Source organism: Loxodonta africana, chromosome 19 (genome assembly GCF_030014295.1).
Source record: "Loxodonta africana isolate mLoxAfr1 chromosome 19, mLoxAfr1.hap2, whole genome shotgun sequence".
Lineage (NCBI taxonomy): Eukaryota > Metazoa > Chordata > Mammalia > Proboscidea > Elephantidae > Loxodonta > Loxodonta africana.
The window spans coordinates 22,556,216-22,577,006 of NC_087360.1; the positions used below are offsets into that span (position 1 = coordinate 22,556,216).

At 41.0% G+C, this 20,791-nt stretch overlaps 1 protein-coding gene across 7 annotated transcripts in view; it reads left to right on the top strand.

Moving 5' to 3' along the window:
* CABIN1 (calcineurin binding protein 1) overlaps positions 1-20,791 on the top strand; it is a 192,771-nt gene that overhangs the window by 8,398 nt on the left and 163,582 nt on the right. For 4 of the 7 annotated variants that reach the window (XM_064272401.1, XM_064272406.1, XM_064272405.1 and 1 more), the window contains exons 2-3: positions 16,938-17,015; positions 17,555-17,647. In XM_064272401.1, the coding sequence (XP_064128471.1) occupies positions 17,013-17,015; positions 17,555-17,647 (96 nt within the window). In that variant the 5' untranslated portion in view covers positions 16,938-17,012. Of the gene's footprint in view, positions 1-6,487; positions 6,588-6,908; positions 7,099-16,937; positions 17,016-17,554; positions 17,648-20,791 lie in introns of all 7 variants that reach the window. The other 3 variants (XM_023559195.2, XM_064272403.1, XM_064272402.1) reach the window with 3 other exon arrangements.

Below are 20,791 nucleotides of genomic sequence, written 5' to 3' on the forward strand. Positions count from 1 at the left end.
GTCCCCTGAAACCATGGTCCCCAGACCCCTGCCCCTGCTACACTGGACTTCGAAGCATTCAGTTTATTCAGGAAACTTCTTTGTTTTGGTTTAGTCCAATTGTGCTGACCTCCCCAGTATTGAGTGTTGTCCTTCCCTTCACCTAAAGTAGATCTTATCTACTATCTAATTAATAAATACTCCTCTCCCACCCTCCCTCCCTCCCCCCTCATAACCGCAAAAGAATGTGTTCTCAGTTTAAACTATTTCTCGAGTTCTTATGATAGTGGTCTTATACAATATTTTGAGTTCTTATAATAGTTGTCTTATACAATATTTGTCCTTTTGTAAGTGACTAATTTCACTCAGCATAGTGCCTTCCAGGTTCCTCCATGTTATGAAATGTTTCACAGATTCATCACTGTTCTTTATCGATGCGTAGTATTCCATTGTGTGAATATACCATAATTTATTTATCCATTCATCTGTTGATGGGCACCTTGTTTGCTTCCATCTTTTTACTATTGTGAAAAATGCTGCAGTGAATGTGGGTGTGCATATATCTGTTCATGTAAAGGCTCTTTGTTCTCTAGGCTATATTCCAAGGAGTGGGATTGCTGGATTGTATGATAGCTCTATTTCTAGCTTTTTAGGAAAGTGCCAAATCGACTTCCAAAGTGGTTGTACCATTTTACATTCCCATCAGCAGTGTATTAGTGTTTCAGTCTTTCCCCAACTTCTCCAACATTTATTATTTTGCATTTTTTGGATTGATGCCAGTCTTGTTGGAGTGAGGTAGGATCTCATTGTTGTTTTGATTTGAATTTCTCTAATGGCAAATGATTGTGAGCATTTCCTCAAGTATCTGTTAGCTACCTGAATATCTTCTTTAGTGAAGTGCCTTTTCATACCTTTTGCCCATTTTTTAATTGAGTTATTTGTCTTTTTGTAGTTGAGTTTTTGTAGTATCATGTAGATTTTAGAGATCAGACGCTGATCAGAATGTCATAGCTAAAAACTTTTTTGTAGTCTGTAGATAATCTTTTTACTCTTTTGGTGAAGTCTTTGGATGAGCATAGATGTTTGATTTTTAGGAGCTCCCAGTTATCTGGTTTCTCTTCTGCACTGTTAGTAATGTTTTGTATGCAGTTTATTGCCATGTATTGGGACTCCTAACGTTGTCCCTATTTTTTCTTCCATGATCTTTATCGTTTTAGATTTTATATTTAGGTCTTTGATCCATTTTGAGTTCATTTTCGTGCATGGTGTGAGGTATGGGTCTTGTTTCATGTTTTTACAGATGGATATCCAGTTATGCCAGCACCGTTTGTTAAAGAGACTGTCTTTTCCCCATTTAACTGTCTTTGGGCCTTTGTCAAATATCAGCTACTCATATGTGGATGGTTTTATGTATGGATTCTCAATTCTGTTCCACTGGTCTGTGTATTCGTTGTTGTACCAGTACCAGGCTGTTTGGACTACTGTGGCAGTATAATTGGTTCTATAATCAGATAGAGTGAGGCTTCCCCAGTAATGCTTTACTTATCCGGGGCCTCATTCTCTTCCATATGAAGCTGGTGATTTGTTTCTTCATCTCATTAAAAAATGTTGGAATTTAGATAAGAATTGTGTTTTATCTGTATATGGCTTTTGGTAGAATAGAGATTTTTACAATGTTAAGTCTTCCTGTCCACGAGCAAGGTATGTTTTCCACTTCTGTAGGTCTCTTTTGGTTTCCTGCAGTAGTGTCTTGTGGTTTTCTAGGTAAAGGTCTTTTACATCTCTGGTAAGATTTATTCCCAAGTATTTTATCTTCTTGGAGGCTAGCGTAAATGGTATTGGTTTGGTGATTTCCTCTTCAGTGTTCTTTTTGTTGGTGTAGAGGAATCCAACTGATTTTTTACCTATAAAAAAAAAAAAATTTTTTTTTTTATCCTGATACTCTGCTGAACTCTTCTGTTGGTTTCAGTAGTTTTCTTGAGGACTCTTGAGGGTTTTCTGTGTGTAAGATCATGTGATGTGCAAATAGAGATACTTTAACGTCTTTCTTACCAGTCTGGATGGCCTTTGTTTCTTTATCTAGCCTAATTGCTTTGGCTAGGACCTCCAGTACAATGTTGAATAAGAGTGGTGATAAAGGGCATCCTTGTCTGGCTCCTGATCTCAAGGAGAATACTTTTAGAGTCTCTCCATTTAGGATGATGTTGGCTGTTGGCTTTGTATAAATGCCCTTTATTACGTTGAGGAATTTTCTTTCTATTCTGGTGTTGCTGAGAGTTTTTATCATAAATCGGTGTTGAACTTTGTCAAATGCCTTTTCTGCATCAAGTGATAAGATCATGTGGCTCTTGTCTTTTATTTATACGGTGGATTACATTACATTAATTGTTTTTCTAATGTTGAACCATCCCTGCATACCTGGTATGAATCCCACTCTTCATGGTGAATTATTTTTTTGATATGTTGTTGAATTCAGGTGGCTAGAATTTTGTTGAGAGTTTTTGCATCTAGGTTCAGGATGGATATAGGTCTGTAATTTTCTTTTTTTGTGGTGTCTTTACCAGGTTTTGGTATCAGGAATATGCTGGCTTCATAGAATGAGCTTGGGAGTATTCCGTCCTTTCCTGTGCTCTGAAATACCTTTAGTAGTAGTGGTGTTAACTCTTCTCTGAAAGTTTGGTAGAACTCTGCAGTGAAGCCGTCAGGGTCATGGTTTTTATTTGTTGGGAGTTTTTAAAATACCCTTTCAGTCTCTTTCGTTATGGGTTTATTTAGTTGTTCTACCTCTGTTTGTGTTAGTTTCGGTAGGTAGTGTGTTTCTAGAAATTCATCCATTTCTTCTAGGTTTCCAGATTTATTGGAGTACAATTTTTTGTCATAGTCTAATGTGATTCTCTTAATTTCAGATGGGTCTGTTGTATATCGCCCATCTCATTTCTTATTTGGGTTATTTGGTTCCTCTCCTGTTTTTCTTTTGTCAGCTTGGCCAGTGGTTTATCAATTCTATTAATTTTTTCAAAGAACAGCTTTTGGTCTTGTTAACTCTTTCAATTGTTTTTCTGTTCTCTATTTCATTGAATTCTGCTCTTATTTTTATTATTTGCTTTCTTCTGGTGTTCGAGGGTTTCTTTTGTTGCTCTATATTTGTTCAAGTTATAAGGATAATTCTTTGATTTTGTCCCTTTCTTCTTTTTGTATGTGTGCGTTTACCGATATAAATTGACCCCTGAGCACTGCTTTTGCAGTGTCCCACAGGTTCCGATAGGAAGTGTTTTCATTCTCATTGGATTCTATGAATTTTTTTTTTTCCAACCTTCCTGTCTTCTATAACCCAGTCTTTTGTGAGCAGGGTACTGTTCAGTTTCCAAGTGATTTCTTTTCTGTGCTTTTTCTGTTATTGATTTCTACTCTTACATCCTTATGATCAGAGAAGATACTCTGTAATATTTCAGTGTTTTGGATTCTGCTAAGGCTTGCTTTATGACTTAATACATGGTCTATTCTAGAGAGTGTTCCATGTGTGTTAGAAAAGAAAGTATACTTGCCCTCTATTGGGTGAAGTGTTCTGTGTATGCCTGTGAGGTCAGGTTGGTTGTTTGTGGCATTTAGATCTCCCCTGTCTTCATTGAGCTTTTTCCTGGATGTCCTGTTCTTCACTGAAAGTGGTGTGTTGAAGTCTCCTAATATAATTGTGGCACTGTCTATCTTACTTTTCAATGGTGTTAGAATTTGTTTTAAGTATCTTGTAGTCCTGTCATTGGGTGCATACATATTTAATAATGGTTATATCCTTCTGGTATGTTATCCCTTTAATCATTATATAATGTCCTTCGTTATCCTTTGGGGTGGATTTAACTTTAAAGTCTGTTTTGTCAGAAATTAATATTGCCTCTCCTGCTTTTTTTTGATTGTTGTTTGCTTGATCTATTTTTTTTCCATCCTTTGGGTTTTAGTTTGTTTGTGTCTCTAAGCCTAAGGTGTGTCTCTTTTAGGCAGCATATAGATGGATCATGTTTTTTTAATCCATTCTGCCACTCTCTGTCTCTTTATTGGTGCATTTAGTCCATTTACATTCAGCGTAATTATGGATAGGTATGAGTTTAGTGCTGTCATTTTGATGTCTTTTTGTGTGCGTTGTTGACAGTTTCTTTTTCCCACTTAATTTTTTGTGCTGAGTAGTTTATATATTGTCTTTTGCTCTTATTCCTCTTATTGTAGTTGTTTTTGTTTCTCCTGAGTCTCTATTTTTTCCTTGTGTTTTATTTTGATGGGTAGGATTGTTAGTCTCCTTTGTGGTTACTGTAATATTTAACCCTATTTTGCTAAGTTTAAACTTTTATTTCTTTATATTGCCTTGTCTCCCTCTCCATATGAAAGATCTATGACTATATTTCTTAGTCCCTCTTTATTGTTTTAATGTTGGATTCTTTTACATAATAACATCACTGTTTCCTTGTTTTGAGCATATTTTTATCTTGATTAATCTGGGTTGAGATCTGATTTCTCTGTCCAGTATTCTAGTCTTGGGTTGATATCTGATATTATTGATTTTCTAACCGTAGAACTCCCTTTAGTATTTGTTGCGGTTTTAATTTGGTTTTTACAAATTCCCCAAACTCCTGTTTATCTGGAAATGTCCTAATTTCGCCTTCATATTTGAGAGACAGTTTTGCTTGCTATATGATTCTTGGCTGGCAGTTTTTTTCCTTCAGTGCTTTATATAAGTCACTCCATTTTCATCTTGCCTGCATGGTTTCTCATGAGCAGTCTGAGTTTATTCTTATTGACTCTCCTTTGTAGGTGACTTTTTGTTTATCCCTAGCTGCTCTTAAGATTCTGTTTTTCTTTGTTTTTTTCACAGTTGATTATACTATATCTTGGTGACTTTCTTTTAAGATCTACCTTATGTGGAGTTTGATGAGCATCTTGAATAGATATCTTCTCTTCTTTTAGGGTATCAGGAAAGTTTTCTGCCTAGAAATCTTCAGCAATTCTCTCTGTATTTTCTGTTATCCCTCCCCGTTCTGGTACTCCAGTCACTTGTAGGTTATTTCCCTTGATAGAGCCCCACATGATTCTTAGGGTTTCTTCATTTGTTTTTTAAATTCTTTTATCTGATTTTTCTTCAAACATATTGATTCCAAGTGTTTTATCTTAAATCTCATGAGTTCTGCCTTCTACTTGCTCAATTCTGCTCCTCTGACTTTCTATTGAGTTGTCTAATTCTGTAACTTTATTGTTAATCTTCTGAATTCCTAATTGGTGTCTCTCTGTGGATTCTTGCAGCTTATTAAATTTTTCATTATGTTCTTGAACAGCCTTTTTAATTTCTTCAACTGCTTTATCTGTGTGTTCCTTAGTTTGTTCCGCATATTGCCTGATCTCTTCCTCGTGTCTCCAAGAGTTCTGTATATTAATCTTTTGTATTCTGCATCTGGTAATTCCAGGAAGGCACCTTCATTCAGAAGATCCCTTGATTCTTTGTTTTGAGAGCTTGTTGAAGCAATCATGGTCTGCTTCTTTATGTGATTTGATATTGATTGTTGTCTCCACGCCATCCTTCTGTAAGTTATTGTTTGCTTACTGTATCCTAGCTTCTCACTTTGTTTTGTTTTGATATGTGCAAATCGGTTGCTTGAGTGAGCTAGCTTGATTATTTTTGCCTTTGAAGCTCTAACATCCTGTCTGCAGATGGGTACAGCTGTTACCAGGTATATGAGCCTAGGAGTCCATTTACTTTTCTTGTATGGATTCAGGTCAGGTGTCCAGGTAGTTGGTCATCTAGTGTGTGGTACAGGCTCTGTCCTACAGTCTTAGAGGGGCAGGGATGATTGGTGTAGGTACCGGTATCTGGTTGCAGCAGGGGGCCATGCTCTGAATAAGGCAGGGGGCTGCCAACTGTCCCCCGAGTGTTTGTGAGGAAAGTGCATCCCTGTTCCCTGCAGTGCACAGGGGGGTGGGTTCTGCAGACAGACCTTGGGCACCCAGTGGTTTTGGTTGTAAGGACCGGGAGGTACCAGTTATCCTTGGATGCCTGTTGCAGGTATCTGGGCGACCTGAATAGAGCCATCAGTCCTTAGGCCCCTGATATGGGTTGGTGAGGACCCTGATTAATTAGGCAAAGCAGTTTCAAACATCAAACACCCACCTTTCACCACACAGCTGAAATAGTTGCAGCCTGCCAACAAGGGTCTGTTCTCCTGAAATAAGCCCACACAGATCCATGCAGGGGGGAAAGGTATTCAAAGTCGATGGACCGTTTATGCCTGGACAGGAGTCGCTTCTGTCCAGAGCTGCCCAGGTTAATGGAGCTGGCAGATTATCTTTTCCCCAATTGTGAATTTATTCCTTTTCCAATTCTGGGAATAGGGCTCAGGGTGCCCAACAGGACGTATACTCAGGCCCAGGGAAATCTATAGCCACTGAAGCCAGCTTGGGGGCTGGGGCACAGTAAAATATACGCAAGTGCTTAGTTTTTGCCAAAAGCACCATTCTTTTCTGGTTCCAGAGGTATGAATAGTCTGTGTGGCTGGCTGTTTCTCCCTGAGGAAACTGTGGCAGAACGCTACTGCCAGCTGACCGCAGCCTGAGGGTTCCTGGCGATTCAGGTCTGGCAACTCTTCTCCACTTCTGAACGGTCTTTCTCTCCCCCTGTCGCTCAGCCTGTTTTCTGACTTTGCCTTTGATTTTCGCGGCTTCTAGCTCGTCATAAATGTAATTGTTTCATTTGTTTTTTTGGGTCTTTGCTGTAAGAGGGCTCACTGGAAGCATCTGACTACTTTGCCATTTTGGCCCTGCTCTTTTTTCTTTCTTTGCCTTCTGTCGTGGATTGAATTATGTTCCCCCAAAAATGTGTGTGTCACTTGGCTGGGCTGTGATTCCTGGTGTTCTTTCCATCCATTTTTAAGTGTTCTTTATATATTGTTAAGGTTGCACAGTGGTTAAGCACTCAGCTGCTAACCAGAAGGACGGCAGTTCATGCCCACCAGCCGCTCCATGGGTGAAAGATGTGGCAGTCAGCTTCCATAAAGATTACAGCCTTGGAAATCCTATGGAGTACTTCTACTCTGTCCTACAGGGTCGCTATGACTCAGAGCCAACTCGACAGCAATGGATTTGGTATTTTGGTTTTATATATTATTAGGGACGGCACTGGGTTTTTTTTTTCTTTTAGGGTTATTAGCCCTTTGTGTTTGGTATATGTTGTATTTGTCAGTTGCCTTTGACTTCTTTGTATTTTTTGTCATGCAAAATTTTTTATTTTTTGTATAGCAAAATTTATAATTATTTTTGTTTTACTGACTCTGGATTTTAAATTACAGCTAGAAGGGCTTTCTCTATATCAGGGTTAAAGAGGAATTCACCGAAGTTTTTTTCTAATACTCTGCCAGGAGGCCTCCTGCCTGAAGGCGTTTGGCTCAACCACTCTGTGGGTCCGCAAACCCACTGTAACTGCCCTGCTGTGTGGGTCAGGCAGCCTGTCTTGCTGTCTTCTGCCAGTCTCCTTGTTCAGCTGCCTCTGCTGTTGCCATTTCTCTGCCGCTGCTTCTTGCCATCTCTCGTGCTACAGGTTTCTCCCTCTCTGTCTCCTAGGTCTAGGAGATCTCAGCACTGGGATCCTTGGTCCAATGGATGTACTTAACTCCTAGCTCTTTCTTGGTGTTAGTAGGTCTCCTTTGGCTCTGGGATTGACTGTTCTTTAAAGCCTAACAGGATGGCAAAACTGACAATCACCTTGTTAAGGTTCCTGTCTTGCTCATTTAGTACTTCTATAACAGAAATACCTCAAGTGGATGACTTTAACAAAGAGAAATTTATTCTGTCACAGTCCAGAAGACTATTAGTCTGAATTCATGGTGCCAGCTCCAAGGGAAGGCTTTCTTTCTTTGTTGGCTCTGGAGGAAGGCCCTTGTCATCAAGCTTCCTCTGGTCTAGGAGTTCCTCTGCATAGGAATCCCGGGTCCATAGGATGCGCTCTGCTCGTGGCACTGCTTTCTTGGTGGTATGAGGTCCCCATCTCTGCTTGCTTTTCTCTTTTATATCTCAAAAGAGATTAGCTTAAGATGGTATTTAATCTTGTAGATCTCATCAATATAACTGCCACTAATCTGTCTCATTATATCATAGTAATAGATTTAGAACACATAGGGAAATCACATCAGATGACAGAATGGTAGACAATCATACAATACTGGGAATGATGACCTAGCCAGATTGATAGATACTTTCGGGGGACATAACTCCGTCTATGACATTTCACCCTTCAAACAAACAAAAACCAAACCCGTTGCCATCAAGTTGATGCTGAGTCATAATAACCCTAAAGGACAAAGTAGCATTGCCCTACAGGGTTTCCGAGGAGTACCTGGTGAATTTGAACTGCCAAGCTTTTGGTTGGTGGCTGTAGCTCTTAACCACTACGCCACCAGGGTTTCCACCCTCTGGCCCCACAAAATTCATATGCTTCCACATGTAAAACATTCACCCCATCATATCATAGCAAAAGTCTTAAATCAACTCTAAGTCCAGAGTCTAAAAATTCCTCTTCATCTGTGAAATCTAGAATACAAGTTATCTGCTTCCGGACTACAATGGCAGAACAGGCACAAGCTAGATATTTCCATTACAAATAGGAGAAATTGGAGGGAAAGAAGGTATAACAGGTACCAAGCAAGTCAGCAGAACACATTACATTAGCTCTCAAGGCTTTGAAAATCATCCTCTGTTCTCTAAGACCATTTACACAATAGTCCTGCCCTCCAGACTCTAGGTATTGGCGGCAGTCTCCAGGTTCTGCGTGGAGGCCCCTTGGCTCTTGGCTTCAGCTCTGCCTTCCAGGCTCACTGGGACGGCAACTCTGCTCCCTTGACTTTAGACATAGCATTCTCTTAGTTCATCTACGTGGCGACTTCAACTTTAGAGACACCAGAGGCCATGTCTCTACCCTTTGAAACCCCAGAGGTCAAGGCCATACCTTTTGAGACTGAGGCAGCTCAGCTTTCTGTGTTCCTTGTTTCTTCAGCTTCTGCTTCCTGTTTTGTTGGCCTCTCGGCCCCTCGGACCTCACGTCCCCACCTGCCCTGCTGGGGCAAGTGTTCCAGAGCTCAGTAGCTCCACCGATAAGTGCTTGGAGGCACCCCACTCTACCAGGAAGCCTCCTGCATACAGGCACTCAACTCTCTTGCTCTGTGGGTTGGCTTCAGTGCTATGTGGCACTGGTCTCCTGGCTCTTTTGCTTCTGGTCCACTGCTGCTGCTGGGCCTCTATCCATTCACAGTTTCAAAAGCACTTCCACATTTTAGGTATCTGTTAGAGCAGCACCCCACTCCCAGTATCAAATGCTGTCTTAGTTATCTATTACTGCTCTAACAGAAATACCACAGTTGCCTACACCTTATTTGCATAGTCCCACCCGCATAAGGGTGCCATGCACCTTATTTACGTTATTAGCAAGCCATCCAGTCCCCTTGGTGGGCCACAAGCTTCTTATTTTCATAGTCGTCATCCAGTCATTTGGTGGGAGTAACAAAGACTGTGGTTAGAAGGGCTACATTAAGTAATTAACTGCATGGCAAGCATGTTATCAGAACTTCATTTCTCTTTATGACTGAATAATATTGCATCATATTTTGTTTATCCATTTATCTGCTGATAGACTCGTGGGTTGTTTTCACCATTTGGCTATTGTGAATAATGCAGCAGTGAACATTGGTATACGTGTATCTGTTTGAGTCCCTGCTTTCAAGTCTCTTGAGTATATCCACAGGAGTGGAATTGCTGGGTCATCTGGTAGTTTCATAAGGAACACCGGTTGCAAAGTGGTTAAGCACTTGGCTGCTAACTGAAAGGTCAGCAGTTCAGATCCACCAGCCGCTCTGCAAGAGAAAAGACCTGGTGATATGCTGCCTAAAGATTACAGCCTAGGAAACCCTGTGGGACAGTTCTACTTTGTCCTAAAAGTTCACTATGAATTGGAATTGACCTGACAGCACACAACAACAGTTTTAATATATATCCAGCTGTACTATCTCATCTATTTGTTATATTGTTTAGACCTTCTGCCTCCTTACTTATTTTTGTCCACTTGATTTGTCTTCTACTAAGAATGGTGTATTAAAGTCTCCTATTTTTAGTGTTTCTAACTACGTGTCCTTGCCTCTCCTGTGGTGTTTTCTTCTTAATGCTGGCTACTGTGTTATTTAGTGCATGTTCATAATTGTTTACATCATCAGTGTGAATTGTGCCTTTGTCACATTTAATACTTTTGCGCTTAAATCTACTGTGTCTGATAGCTGGATTGCTGCCCCTTAAAAAACTTTTTTTTATTAAATTATTATTATTTTTTAAATTATTCTACATGAAGGTTTACAGAATAAACTAGCTTCTCATTAAACGGTTAGTACACATATTGTTTTATGACATTGGTTAACAACCCCATGACATGTCAACACTCTCTCTTCTCGACCTTGTGTTCCCCATTACCAGCTTTGCTGTTCCCTCCTGCCTTCTAGGCCTTGCCCTGGGCTGGTGTGCCCTTTTAGTCTTGTTTTGTTTTATGGGCCTATCTAATCTTTGGTTAAAGGATGAACCTCAGGAGTGATTTCATTACTGAGCTAAAAGGGTGTCTGGGGGCCATACTCTCTAGGTTTCTTTAATCTCTGTCAGGCCAGTAAGTCTGGTCTTTTTTTGTGAGTTAGAATTTTGTTCTACGTTTTTCTCCAGCTCAGCCCTGCACCCTCTGTTGTGACCCCTGTCAGAGCAGTTAGTGTTGGTAGCCGGGCACCATCTAGTGTGCTGTACTCAGTCTGGTGGAGGCTATGGTAGTTGTGGTCCAGTAGTCCATTTTTATTAAATTATTTTTATGTTCATTAAATTTAATTCAATAAGTTTACATTATTTAAAATTACAGTTAACATAATGACATTGATCTTTTTTTGGATGGTCAGTTCTATGAGTTTTAACATATGTATGTATTTACTGTGTAACCATCACCACAATCAAGATGCAGAACAATTACATCACCCAAAAAAAAAGTCCTTATGCTCCCCCTTTGTAGGCGCCCCCCACTTTGCCTGAGCCCCTGGCAACCAGTGTTGTATCACTATAGTTTTGTCTTTTCAAGAATGTCACGTAAATGGAACCAACCAGTATGTAACCTTTTGAGTCTGGCTTCTTTCATTTAGCACAGTGGCTTTGAGATTCATCTGTGTTGTTGCTGGTACCAATTGTTTGTTCCTTCTAATTGGTAGTAGTATTTCTTTGTATGAATAGTGTTGATGCTGAGTAGTATTCCATTGTGTGCTGTATCACAGTTTGTTTATTTGTTCACCTGTTGAGAACAGTTGGGTGTTTCTAGTTTTTGGTGCTGTGAATGGAACCACTCTAAAAATTTATGCTGTGTTGGTGTAAACATTAGACCAATGCTCTGATAAAAATTAAAGCAAAAATTTTATTGAAGGAATAATTTTATTCCTTGGAATGGAGAAAACATGGCATCCAAATAGGCAGCAGTGTGTGTTCTGCCTTGCAGGGAAAACAGCAGGGTATTTAATAGGCAGAGCAAATGGTTTCACATCAAAGAAAGTGTGGAGAAGGGAAATTTACAAGGGGTGGTTAAGCTACAAACTTTCTTAACATCAATTTCTAGCCTAACATAAATCTTTTATCCCTGGTACAGTATGACTAAGGCAATATTTCTGAAGTGAGATGTGGAAACATTCTTGATGTGGGCGTTTAGTGATTGATTGCAGACTGAATCAAACTTAATTGGAGTCCATTAGTTAGGAAAGAGTGCAGATTAAATCAGCTCTAAATCTGAAGTCTTTTGAAATGTAAACATTGCCCATCCATCTATGGAGGAGTGAGGTAGGGCCAGGTGAGTTCCCTGAAAGCAGTTAAGATAGCAAGTTTATTTACATAAGTTAAAGCTCAAATCTCTGTACAGACCAGTCAAGACTTTTATAGCTGCAGCCTCTGCCCTTATTTTAATGTAATTTCTGCCTAGTTACCAATTTACAAAGAATTAACAGAAATAGCTGTGGAAAAATCCCAATGAGTGAAAATTAATTTGGGAGTCAGAATAAGGATAAGGCTTGATATATACCTGTCTTGGTTATTAAGTAATTTACAGGTTCTAACTTCATTTTTTAACTTCATTTAGCATTATCAGTAAGGCACCTTCTCTGGGGCCAGCTTCATAAACATTATCAGGCACCAAGTAATTCTTTTTCTGGGTTAGAATGCTGACTTCTGTTTTTTTTTTTCCAAGCAGTAAAACTTTGACAAAAGGTTGAATGGTTTTTTTTTTGTTGTTGTTTGTTTTTTTTTAGAAGAGTAGAAATGAAAATCTTAGTTCAGAATAAAGTTTTAAATTTAGATCTGAAGTCACATAATTCAGATATTCCAGCACATGAGATTCTAAAATTTATATGCATGTTATACAGGTTGTGTGTGAACATTTCTGTAGGGTAAATATCTTGGAGTGAGATCCTGTGTTACATGGTAAGTATATGTTTAACTTTTGAGAAACTGTTCAAGCATGGCGGTGCCATTTTGCGTCTCTACCAGCAATGAGCAAAGTCTGGTGGTGTAGTGGTTAAATGCTATGCTTACCAACAAAAAGGTCAGCAGTTTGAATCCATCAGGTGTCCTTGGAAACTTTATGAGGCAATTCTACTCTGTTGTATAGGGTCGCTATGAGTCGGAATCAACTCGATGGCAATGGGTTTGGTTTTTTTTTTTTTTTTAACCAGCAATGAATCAGAGTTTCAGTTGCTCTGTATCCTCACCAGGACTTGGCATTGTCAGTTTTTAAAATAACTTGGTTATTCTGATAACTGCATAGTTGTATCTCATCATGGTCTTAATGTACATTTCCTTAATTGCTAGTGATATTAAATACTTTTTCACATGCTTATTTGTCATCTGTACATCTTTGCTGAAGTACTTGTTCAAGTCTTTTGCCCTTTTTTAATTGGTGCTTTGATTACTGGTGAGTTTTGAGAGTTCTTTATGTATTCTGGATATGTGTCCTTTTCGGTTATGTGATTTGCAATTGTTTTCTCCCAGTCTGTAGCTCTTTTCATTCTTGTAACAGTGTCTTTCACAAAGCAAAAGTTTTTAATTTTGGAATCTGTTTTATCTGTTTTTTTCTTTTATGAATTGTGCTTTTTGTATCATCTGTAAGGACTTCTTGTCTAACCTCAGGTTTCAGACATTTTCTCCTAAAAGTTTTATAGTTTTACATATAGAATTAGTCCATTTTGAGTTAATTTTTGTATTAGATGTGACTTTTAGGTCAAGTTTTTTTGGATGTTCAATTTTTCCAACACTGTTTACTGAAAAGGAGATTCTTCATTTAATTGTCTTTGCATTGTTCTCAATAATCTATTGGTTGTATTTGTTTGGGTGCATTTATGGACTCTTCATTCTGTTTCATTGAGTTATGGGTTTATTGCTTCACCAGCTCCACACTATCTTAATGACTGCAGCTTCAGAATAAGTCTTAAAATTGGGAGTGTGTTTCCTTCAACTTTGTTCATATTTTCAGAATGGTTTGAGCTATTCCAGTTCCTTTGTCATTTGGAGAGAACGTGGTCTGTCTTCCCATTTATGCCTTGGGTTCTTTCATCAGTGTTTTTTAGATTTCAGAATACATATTCTGTACATATTTTGTTAGATTTATGCCTCAGTATGTTTCGAGCTTTTGTAAATTATATTCTTTTTCAATTTTGATTTCCAGTTGTTTATTATCTATCCTGTTGTGGATTAGGTAGACATGAGTTGGGGGCCAGCTCAACGGCAGCTGACAGCAAAAGCAGCAATATACCATTGCCTTTTTTTTTTTCTTATTGTACTTTAGATGAAGGTTTACAGAACAAACTAGCTTCTCATTAAACAGTACACATATTGTTTTGTGACGCTGGCTACCAACCCCACGACATGTCAATACTCTTCCTTCTTGACCTCGGGTTCCCTATTACCAGCTTTCTTGCCCTCTCCAGCTTTCTAGTCCTTGCCCCTGGGCCGGTGTGCTCTTTTCGTCTCATTTTGTTTTATGGGCCTAATCTTTGGCTGAAGGATGAACCTCAGGAGTGACTTCATTACTGAGCTAAAAGAGTGTCTGGGGGCCATACTCTTGAGGTTTCTCCAGTCTCTGTCAGGCCAGTAAGTCTGGTCTTTTTTTGTGAGTTAGACTTTTGTTCTACATTTTTCACCAGCTCTGTCCTGGACCCTCTGTTGTGACCCCTGTCAGAGCAGTTGGTGGTGGTAGCCGGGCACCATCTAGTGTGCTGGACTCAGTCTGGTGGAGGCTGTGGTACTTGTGGTCCATTAGTCCTTTGGACTAATCTTTCCCTTATGTCTTTAGGTTTTCTTCATTTTCCCTTGCTCCTGACAGTGAGACGAGTGGAGTATCTTAGATGGCTGCCTACTATTTTATATGCTGACCTTTATTCTACGACCTTGCTAAACTCATTTTTTAGTTTCAGGATTTTATTTTGTAGAGTCCTTGAGATTTTCTACGTAGATAATTACGTCATCTGTGAATATGGACAGTTGAATTTCTTTCTTTCCAATCTTTTTGCCCTTATTTCTTTTTCTTGCCTTCTTGACCTGGCTAGGACTTCTAATACGTTGTTGAATAGGTATGATGAGAATGGTCACCCTTGCTCGTTCCTGATCTTAGGGGGAAAACATTCAATTTTACACTGTTAAGTGTGATGTTAGCTTTCTTGTAAATGCCGTTTGTGAGCCTCAGAATATCTTCTTCTAGTCTTAGTTTGCTGAGAGATTTTATCATTCGTGGAGGACACGGTGTTGGTGAGCATGTGTTCTGGGGGCAGCACCAGGGGGTGGGGTTCAGACATCCTCCTTGATGAAGTCCCATTTGGACTGAGACAGAGATTCCCCTCGTCACCCAGAGCGGCAGCACCCACAGCATCCTCAAAGCCCTCAGTGAGCTGTCCCCCTGCAGGGCCCCTCTGCATGGCTTCCATCTGGCCTGCCCCGTGCGGGGCACCCTGTGAGTGGCGGTGTTGGTCTCGGAGGAGGACTGACTGAGAGTTAAATTTGTCCTTCAATCTCTCCAGTTCTTGCTGTATCTTTACTTAGTCGCCTTCGTTAGAAAGCTGCTGTTCTCAGAGGATCCCATCCTTGGGAAGATGTTGCAGAGCCTCAGCCTCCTTGTCTCTAAAGTGGGGTACAGTCTCTCCTGCACTGGGAGCACCTAGCTTCTCCCCACCTGAGGGCAGTCTCTCCTGCACTGGGAGCACCTAGCTTCTCCCCACCTGAGGGCAGTCTCTCCTGCACTGGGAGCACCTAGCTTCTCCCCACTGGAGGGCTTGATGAAAGGAGCTGAGCTGCCAGGATACTGCTGCCTGCACCTTCATTCCTGCCCTCACTGAACACCTGTTTTGTGCCACACATGGGGGAACAAACACAAATAAGGCAGTGCCCCTGCCCTTGAGGAGCTTCCAGGCCAGTGGGAGGAACAGACCCAGAGATGGAGTGATTCAAATGCAGAGCTGGAGATATAAAGGGGAGATTTGGGAAGAATCATCTCTTGCTATATTCAGTCAGTATAGCATTTTCAGGTTTAAAAAGTTTTATATATATATATGTTTTATTGTGGTAAAATATAGCATAAAATTTGTCATTTTAACCCTTTTTAAGGATGTAATTCAGGGATATTAATTACACGCACTGTGTTGTGCAACCATCACCACTATTCCAAAACTTTTCATCACCCCAAGCAAAAACTGTGTACCCATTAAGTCATAGCTCCTCATTCCCTCCTACCCCCAACCCCTGTAACCTCTAATTTACTTTCTGTTTCTGTACGTTTGTCTATTCTAGGTATTTCATGCAAGCGGGATCATACAGTATTTGTTCACTTGTGTCTGACTTGTTTCACTCAGCATAATGTTGTCAGGACTCATCTGCGTTGCAGCATGTACCTTTATGGATGAGTAAGACCCCCTGTGTGGGCGGACCTCACTTTGTGTTATCCATTCATCTGTTGACGGGCACTCGGGCTGTTCCCACCTCGTGGTTATCGAGAATAATGCTTCGGTGAACGCTGGCATCCGTGTGTCTGTCTGAGCCCCTGCTTTCAACCCTCTTGAGTATTTAAATAGGCGTGGGACTGCTGCAGGAGTAGAATTGCTGTGTTGTGTGCTGATGGCATTTTTAACCTCTTGAGGAACCACTAAACGTCCCACAGTGGTGGCTGCACCTACTAGCAGTTGTATAAGAGTTCCAGTTTCTCCACATCCTTGTCAATCCCATCATCACTTACAGCCTTCAAACTGGTCTGCCAGCCTCTAATCATTATTTTTTCCATTATATTTCTAAACCGTACTTTGAAAATTTTTGCTTTCCTGAAAACCCACTGTGGCTCCCTGTTACCTACAGAATGAAGTTCGGATTTTCTGCTGTGGCTTAGAGCCTGTGATGGGCCCTAAACCACTTTTCGCCCTCCACTCACATCCCTACTCTGAGGTTGGCAGCATCATGTCTCGTTTCCGCGGGAGGCCATGCTCCCTCAGCCTTTTGCTTCACTGTCCCTCCACTCTGATGGTTTCCATTCCTTAAGACTTCACAGGCGTGCTGACTCTCTCACCTTCTTTAAGCCCTTCCAAGAGAATTGTTCTTTTCCATCCTTAGATGTTGCCTGTGGGTCTTGCTTTATTTCATTTGGCTTTTGAAAAAAGAGCTGCTGTTCATGGGTCTCTTGCCTCTGCTAAGTAGTGAGTCGTGGGTCTCCCTTTTTTCTGTGTCCTCAGGCCTTGGTGCAGTGCCTGGTAGGGCAGATGCTCAGACAGAGGGGCCTTGTGTGCCAGACCCTATAGCCATCCAGGCGGTGTCTTACCAGCCTGTGTGTGGAGCCTGGGAGACCTGTGGGCAGTGTGACTTAACTGGCTTTTCATGGGCCTCTCTCTGTCCTGTTTCCTCTTTAGCAGGTTCGTCGCCCTGTGCAGCCTCCGCCAGTGATGGGAAGTGACGTGAAGCAACAGTGCTGAGTCTCTCTGAACATGGTAAGGATGTAGACCTGCCTGTTTTGCTGGCATAAGAGTTCCTTCACATTACTTCACTCCCAGCGTGAGGGGCACTTTTCTGAGTGGACTCTGAAGGCCCTCACTGTGGGCAGCCTTCTGCTGGGAGGACTGTGGGGACATCTGTGGGTACCCTTTCATTGGCGTGGCTTGCAAGGCCTTATCACAGGTGCTGGAAAGGCAAAAGTTAACATGTTTTTTTTGGAATTTCTTACTCTAATGCCTGGTCTTTTGCTGTGTCAGGCCGTTCCTCGGGTGTCCCTAGCCCCTATTCCTTTTGCAGTGTACTCTACCCAGGGCGTGCTCCCTAAACAGACTGGCATGACCCCAAAGACATGTGCTGGTCCTTATTTTTTTCCTAGATGATCATTTGTTCATTTCCCAGATTCTGAGAAGGCCATAGCTTTTCGAGGCAGAATATATTATATGCTGAAGGAAAGCTCTATTCATTTGGGGGTTGTTGAAAAGACTGACTCCTCAACTAAAAGCAATGTTTCTTTCTCCTAACCCCCCATCTCTAGATTCGAATTGCAGCCTTAAATGCCAGCTCCACAGTTGAGGACGATCATGAAGGAAGCTTTAAAAGTCATAAAACCCAGACAAAGGAAGCTCAGGTGTGTAATCCATGGTCTTTTCACCTGCGGGCAGACCTTGCTTCTAATCTCCATAGGTGGAGTCTTATTTATTGTTTTATTTTTTTGTGAAAATATATACAACAAAACATATCGCTTCAACACTTTTTACATATACAGTTCAGTGACAATGGTTACATTCTTCAAGTTGTGGTACCTTCCTCCATGGCTTTTTCCAAGCTATTTCACCATCATTAACACAGACTCACTGCCCCTTTAAGCTTCTCATCTATCCTTTTGTGTTGCTACTGTCAGTTTGATCACATATAGATAATTCTAAAAAAGTGTAATGCTGTGGTGAAATGAGTTTCTTTATGTAGCCTTTTGCCTTGATTCTTTGGAAAAAACAACTTGAGATATTTATCCCCTAAGCCCTGAGAAGTTACCTTTGCCCTAGTTTTCTATGCCACAGGGTTCATTCCTTTTGGCCAGATTGATTGACATTTCCTGGGTAATCTGTAAACAATCTGCGATTTGGTAGGTTTTGTCTGGCTCTCGGCTGCAGCCTTCCCTGTGATTGGTCTGTTTTACACACTTTACAGGGATTGGTCAATATACCTGTGCAAATGAAGTGACTATAGCCTACAATGCAAAAGGAGTGCCTGTGGCCTACCCAGAGGGGATTGGTCAGTTTGTGGCCTTGGTGGGAGAGTCATGCCTTAAAATTGACCAGGAGTTTGCTTATATATGCAGCCAACCCTGCAGAGGCTGGCAGACAGAAAAGAAGCAGCAGAAGAAAGAAGGAAAAGAGAAGCAGAGAGAGGAGGCAAGGAACCTTCTAAAAGAGCTGTAACATGTGTCAAGGACTGTAATACTGAAAACAGCGACTGGTTGAAAGGGGCTCTGCGGCAGAGTGGTGGTGACAGACAACAGGGCTGAGAGACCTGTCCTAAGGGGGCCCGAGAGGAGGCCTGTCCTGAGGGAGGCTAAGAAGAAACCTATCCTGAGGGGGCTGAGAGGAGGTCTGTCCTGAGGGGCCTGAGAGGAGGCCAGCGTGGCTGAGGCGGGGGCGTGCACAGCAGAGAGAAGGGCCTGCTTGCTTGCACGACTGAGAGAGCTGTCTTACACTGAAGAAGGGAGGGATGTGCTCTTCTCCTTGAGGGGGCCCTCTAGACTTTGCCTACATGCTTCCTGATCTTGATCCTGAGTTGTAGCCAATTGATCCTGATGCTGAGTTGTACCCTGTTAATTCCTTATAAACCACTTAACTGTAAGTGTGGTCTGTGAGTTTTGTGTGGCCATTACAACGGATTATCGAACCCACAAGAGAAGTAGAGAATATTGTGGAAGGAATGGCTGGTGTCAGAACTGGTAAAAAGGTTGGAGAGTGGAAGTATGTCTGACTTCTGCCTCATAGGAATTAGCTTTGGACTGATCCGGATTCTCATTATCCCCCCTGAAGTTAGGTCAAAGGCTAGTACTACCCACATTTCACAAATGCTGAACGTGGGCATTCTTTTGTAATTAGGGTAAACTATTATTTGTTTCAAAGATGACTTCAGGGGATAGTTCAGTAAGGTTTAAAGATTTCCTCAGGGTAATTGTTTTGGGGGTGATCTGACCTCAATGGCACCAAAAAGCCTGGATTCCATAGGAATTTGAGTTTCTGTTTCACATTTTCCCCCTTTTGATCAGGATTCTATAGAAGAACCTAAATGTTCAGTATTGGTAACCAGGCACTGTCTTCTGACCTCAGGTCAAAGGAGGCAGCTGTTCATGGAGGTTATTGGACACACTTTCCATTTTCCTCCACCAATTCCTGACCCTCTTTCTTCCTTTGGTGCTCCCAGTGAGTAGGGATGGCTACCCACAAGCTTCTAAGACCCTGGGTACTACAGAACGAACTAGGAGATAGAACTTTTTTTTTTTTTTTTTCTAGTGCACCAAAATCAGTATTAGGCTGGTTGACTGGAATGTTCCATGAGACCACAACCCTAAGCTTCTGAACTTAGGAAACAAATTTTGTGAGGTGTCTGGTTATACATAGGCAGTATCAAGAGCTGGCTTTTTTTTCTTTGTAGAAATATATATATTGCACCTTTTGCCATATCAACATTTTTCAGGTGTAGGTTGTTGTGTGGGGCTGTCAAGTCAATTCAGACTCATCATGACCCTATAGGACAGAGTAGAACTGCCCCATAGCATTTCCTGAACTGTAACCTTTACAGGACCAGATTGCCAGATCACTGAGCATTTAATCACTGCGCCACCAGGGCTCCTTCTTTCAGGTATATAGCTTAGTGCTATCAATTACATTAGTTACGTTGTATAGTCATCACCCCCAGTGATGTCAGATTTCCCTTCACTATCAACAGATTTACTACTTCCCAAACAATGGCTCCTGCTTCCCTCTTTCTCCCACCCCTTATAACCACCAGTAGACTTTGGTCTCTATACATTTGCCTATTTGTGTCAATTCACATAGGTAAAATCAAACAATGTCCTTTTGTTATTGACTTATTTCACTCAGCATAATGTTTTTGAGGTTCATCTATGTTGTTGCGTGTATCAGAATTCATTTCTCTTAATGGCTGTGTAGTATTCCACTGTATGTTGTACCACATTTTGGTTATCCATTAATCCATTGATGGGCATTTAGGTTGTTTCCACCTTTTGGCTATTGTGGATCGTACTGTAGTGAACACTGATGTACATATGTCTGGTTGTGTTGCTGACTTCAGATCCTTTGGGTATGGACCTAGGACTGGAATTCTGGAGTCATAGGACAGTTCCGTTTTTAGTGTTTTGAGGAACCACCATAGTGTTTTCCACGATGGCTGTACCATTTTGCGTTCCCACCAGGAATGGCTAAGGGTTCCAGTTTCCCTACATCCTCACCAACGTTGGCTATTTTTCATTTATTTTATCTTAGTCATCTTAGTGGGAATGAGGTGGTATCTCATTATGGTTTTGATTTGCATCTCTTTGATGGCTAAAGACATTGAGCATCATTTCATGCCTTTGTTGGCCATTTGGATATTCTTAGTGAAATGCCTATCCAAGTCCTTTGTGTATTTTTGATTGGATTGTTTGTCTTTTTGTTAAGTGATAGAAGTTTTATATATATTTTGGATAGTAGACCCTTATTGGATATATGGTCCCCCAAAATGTTCTCCCAACCTGTAG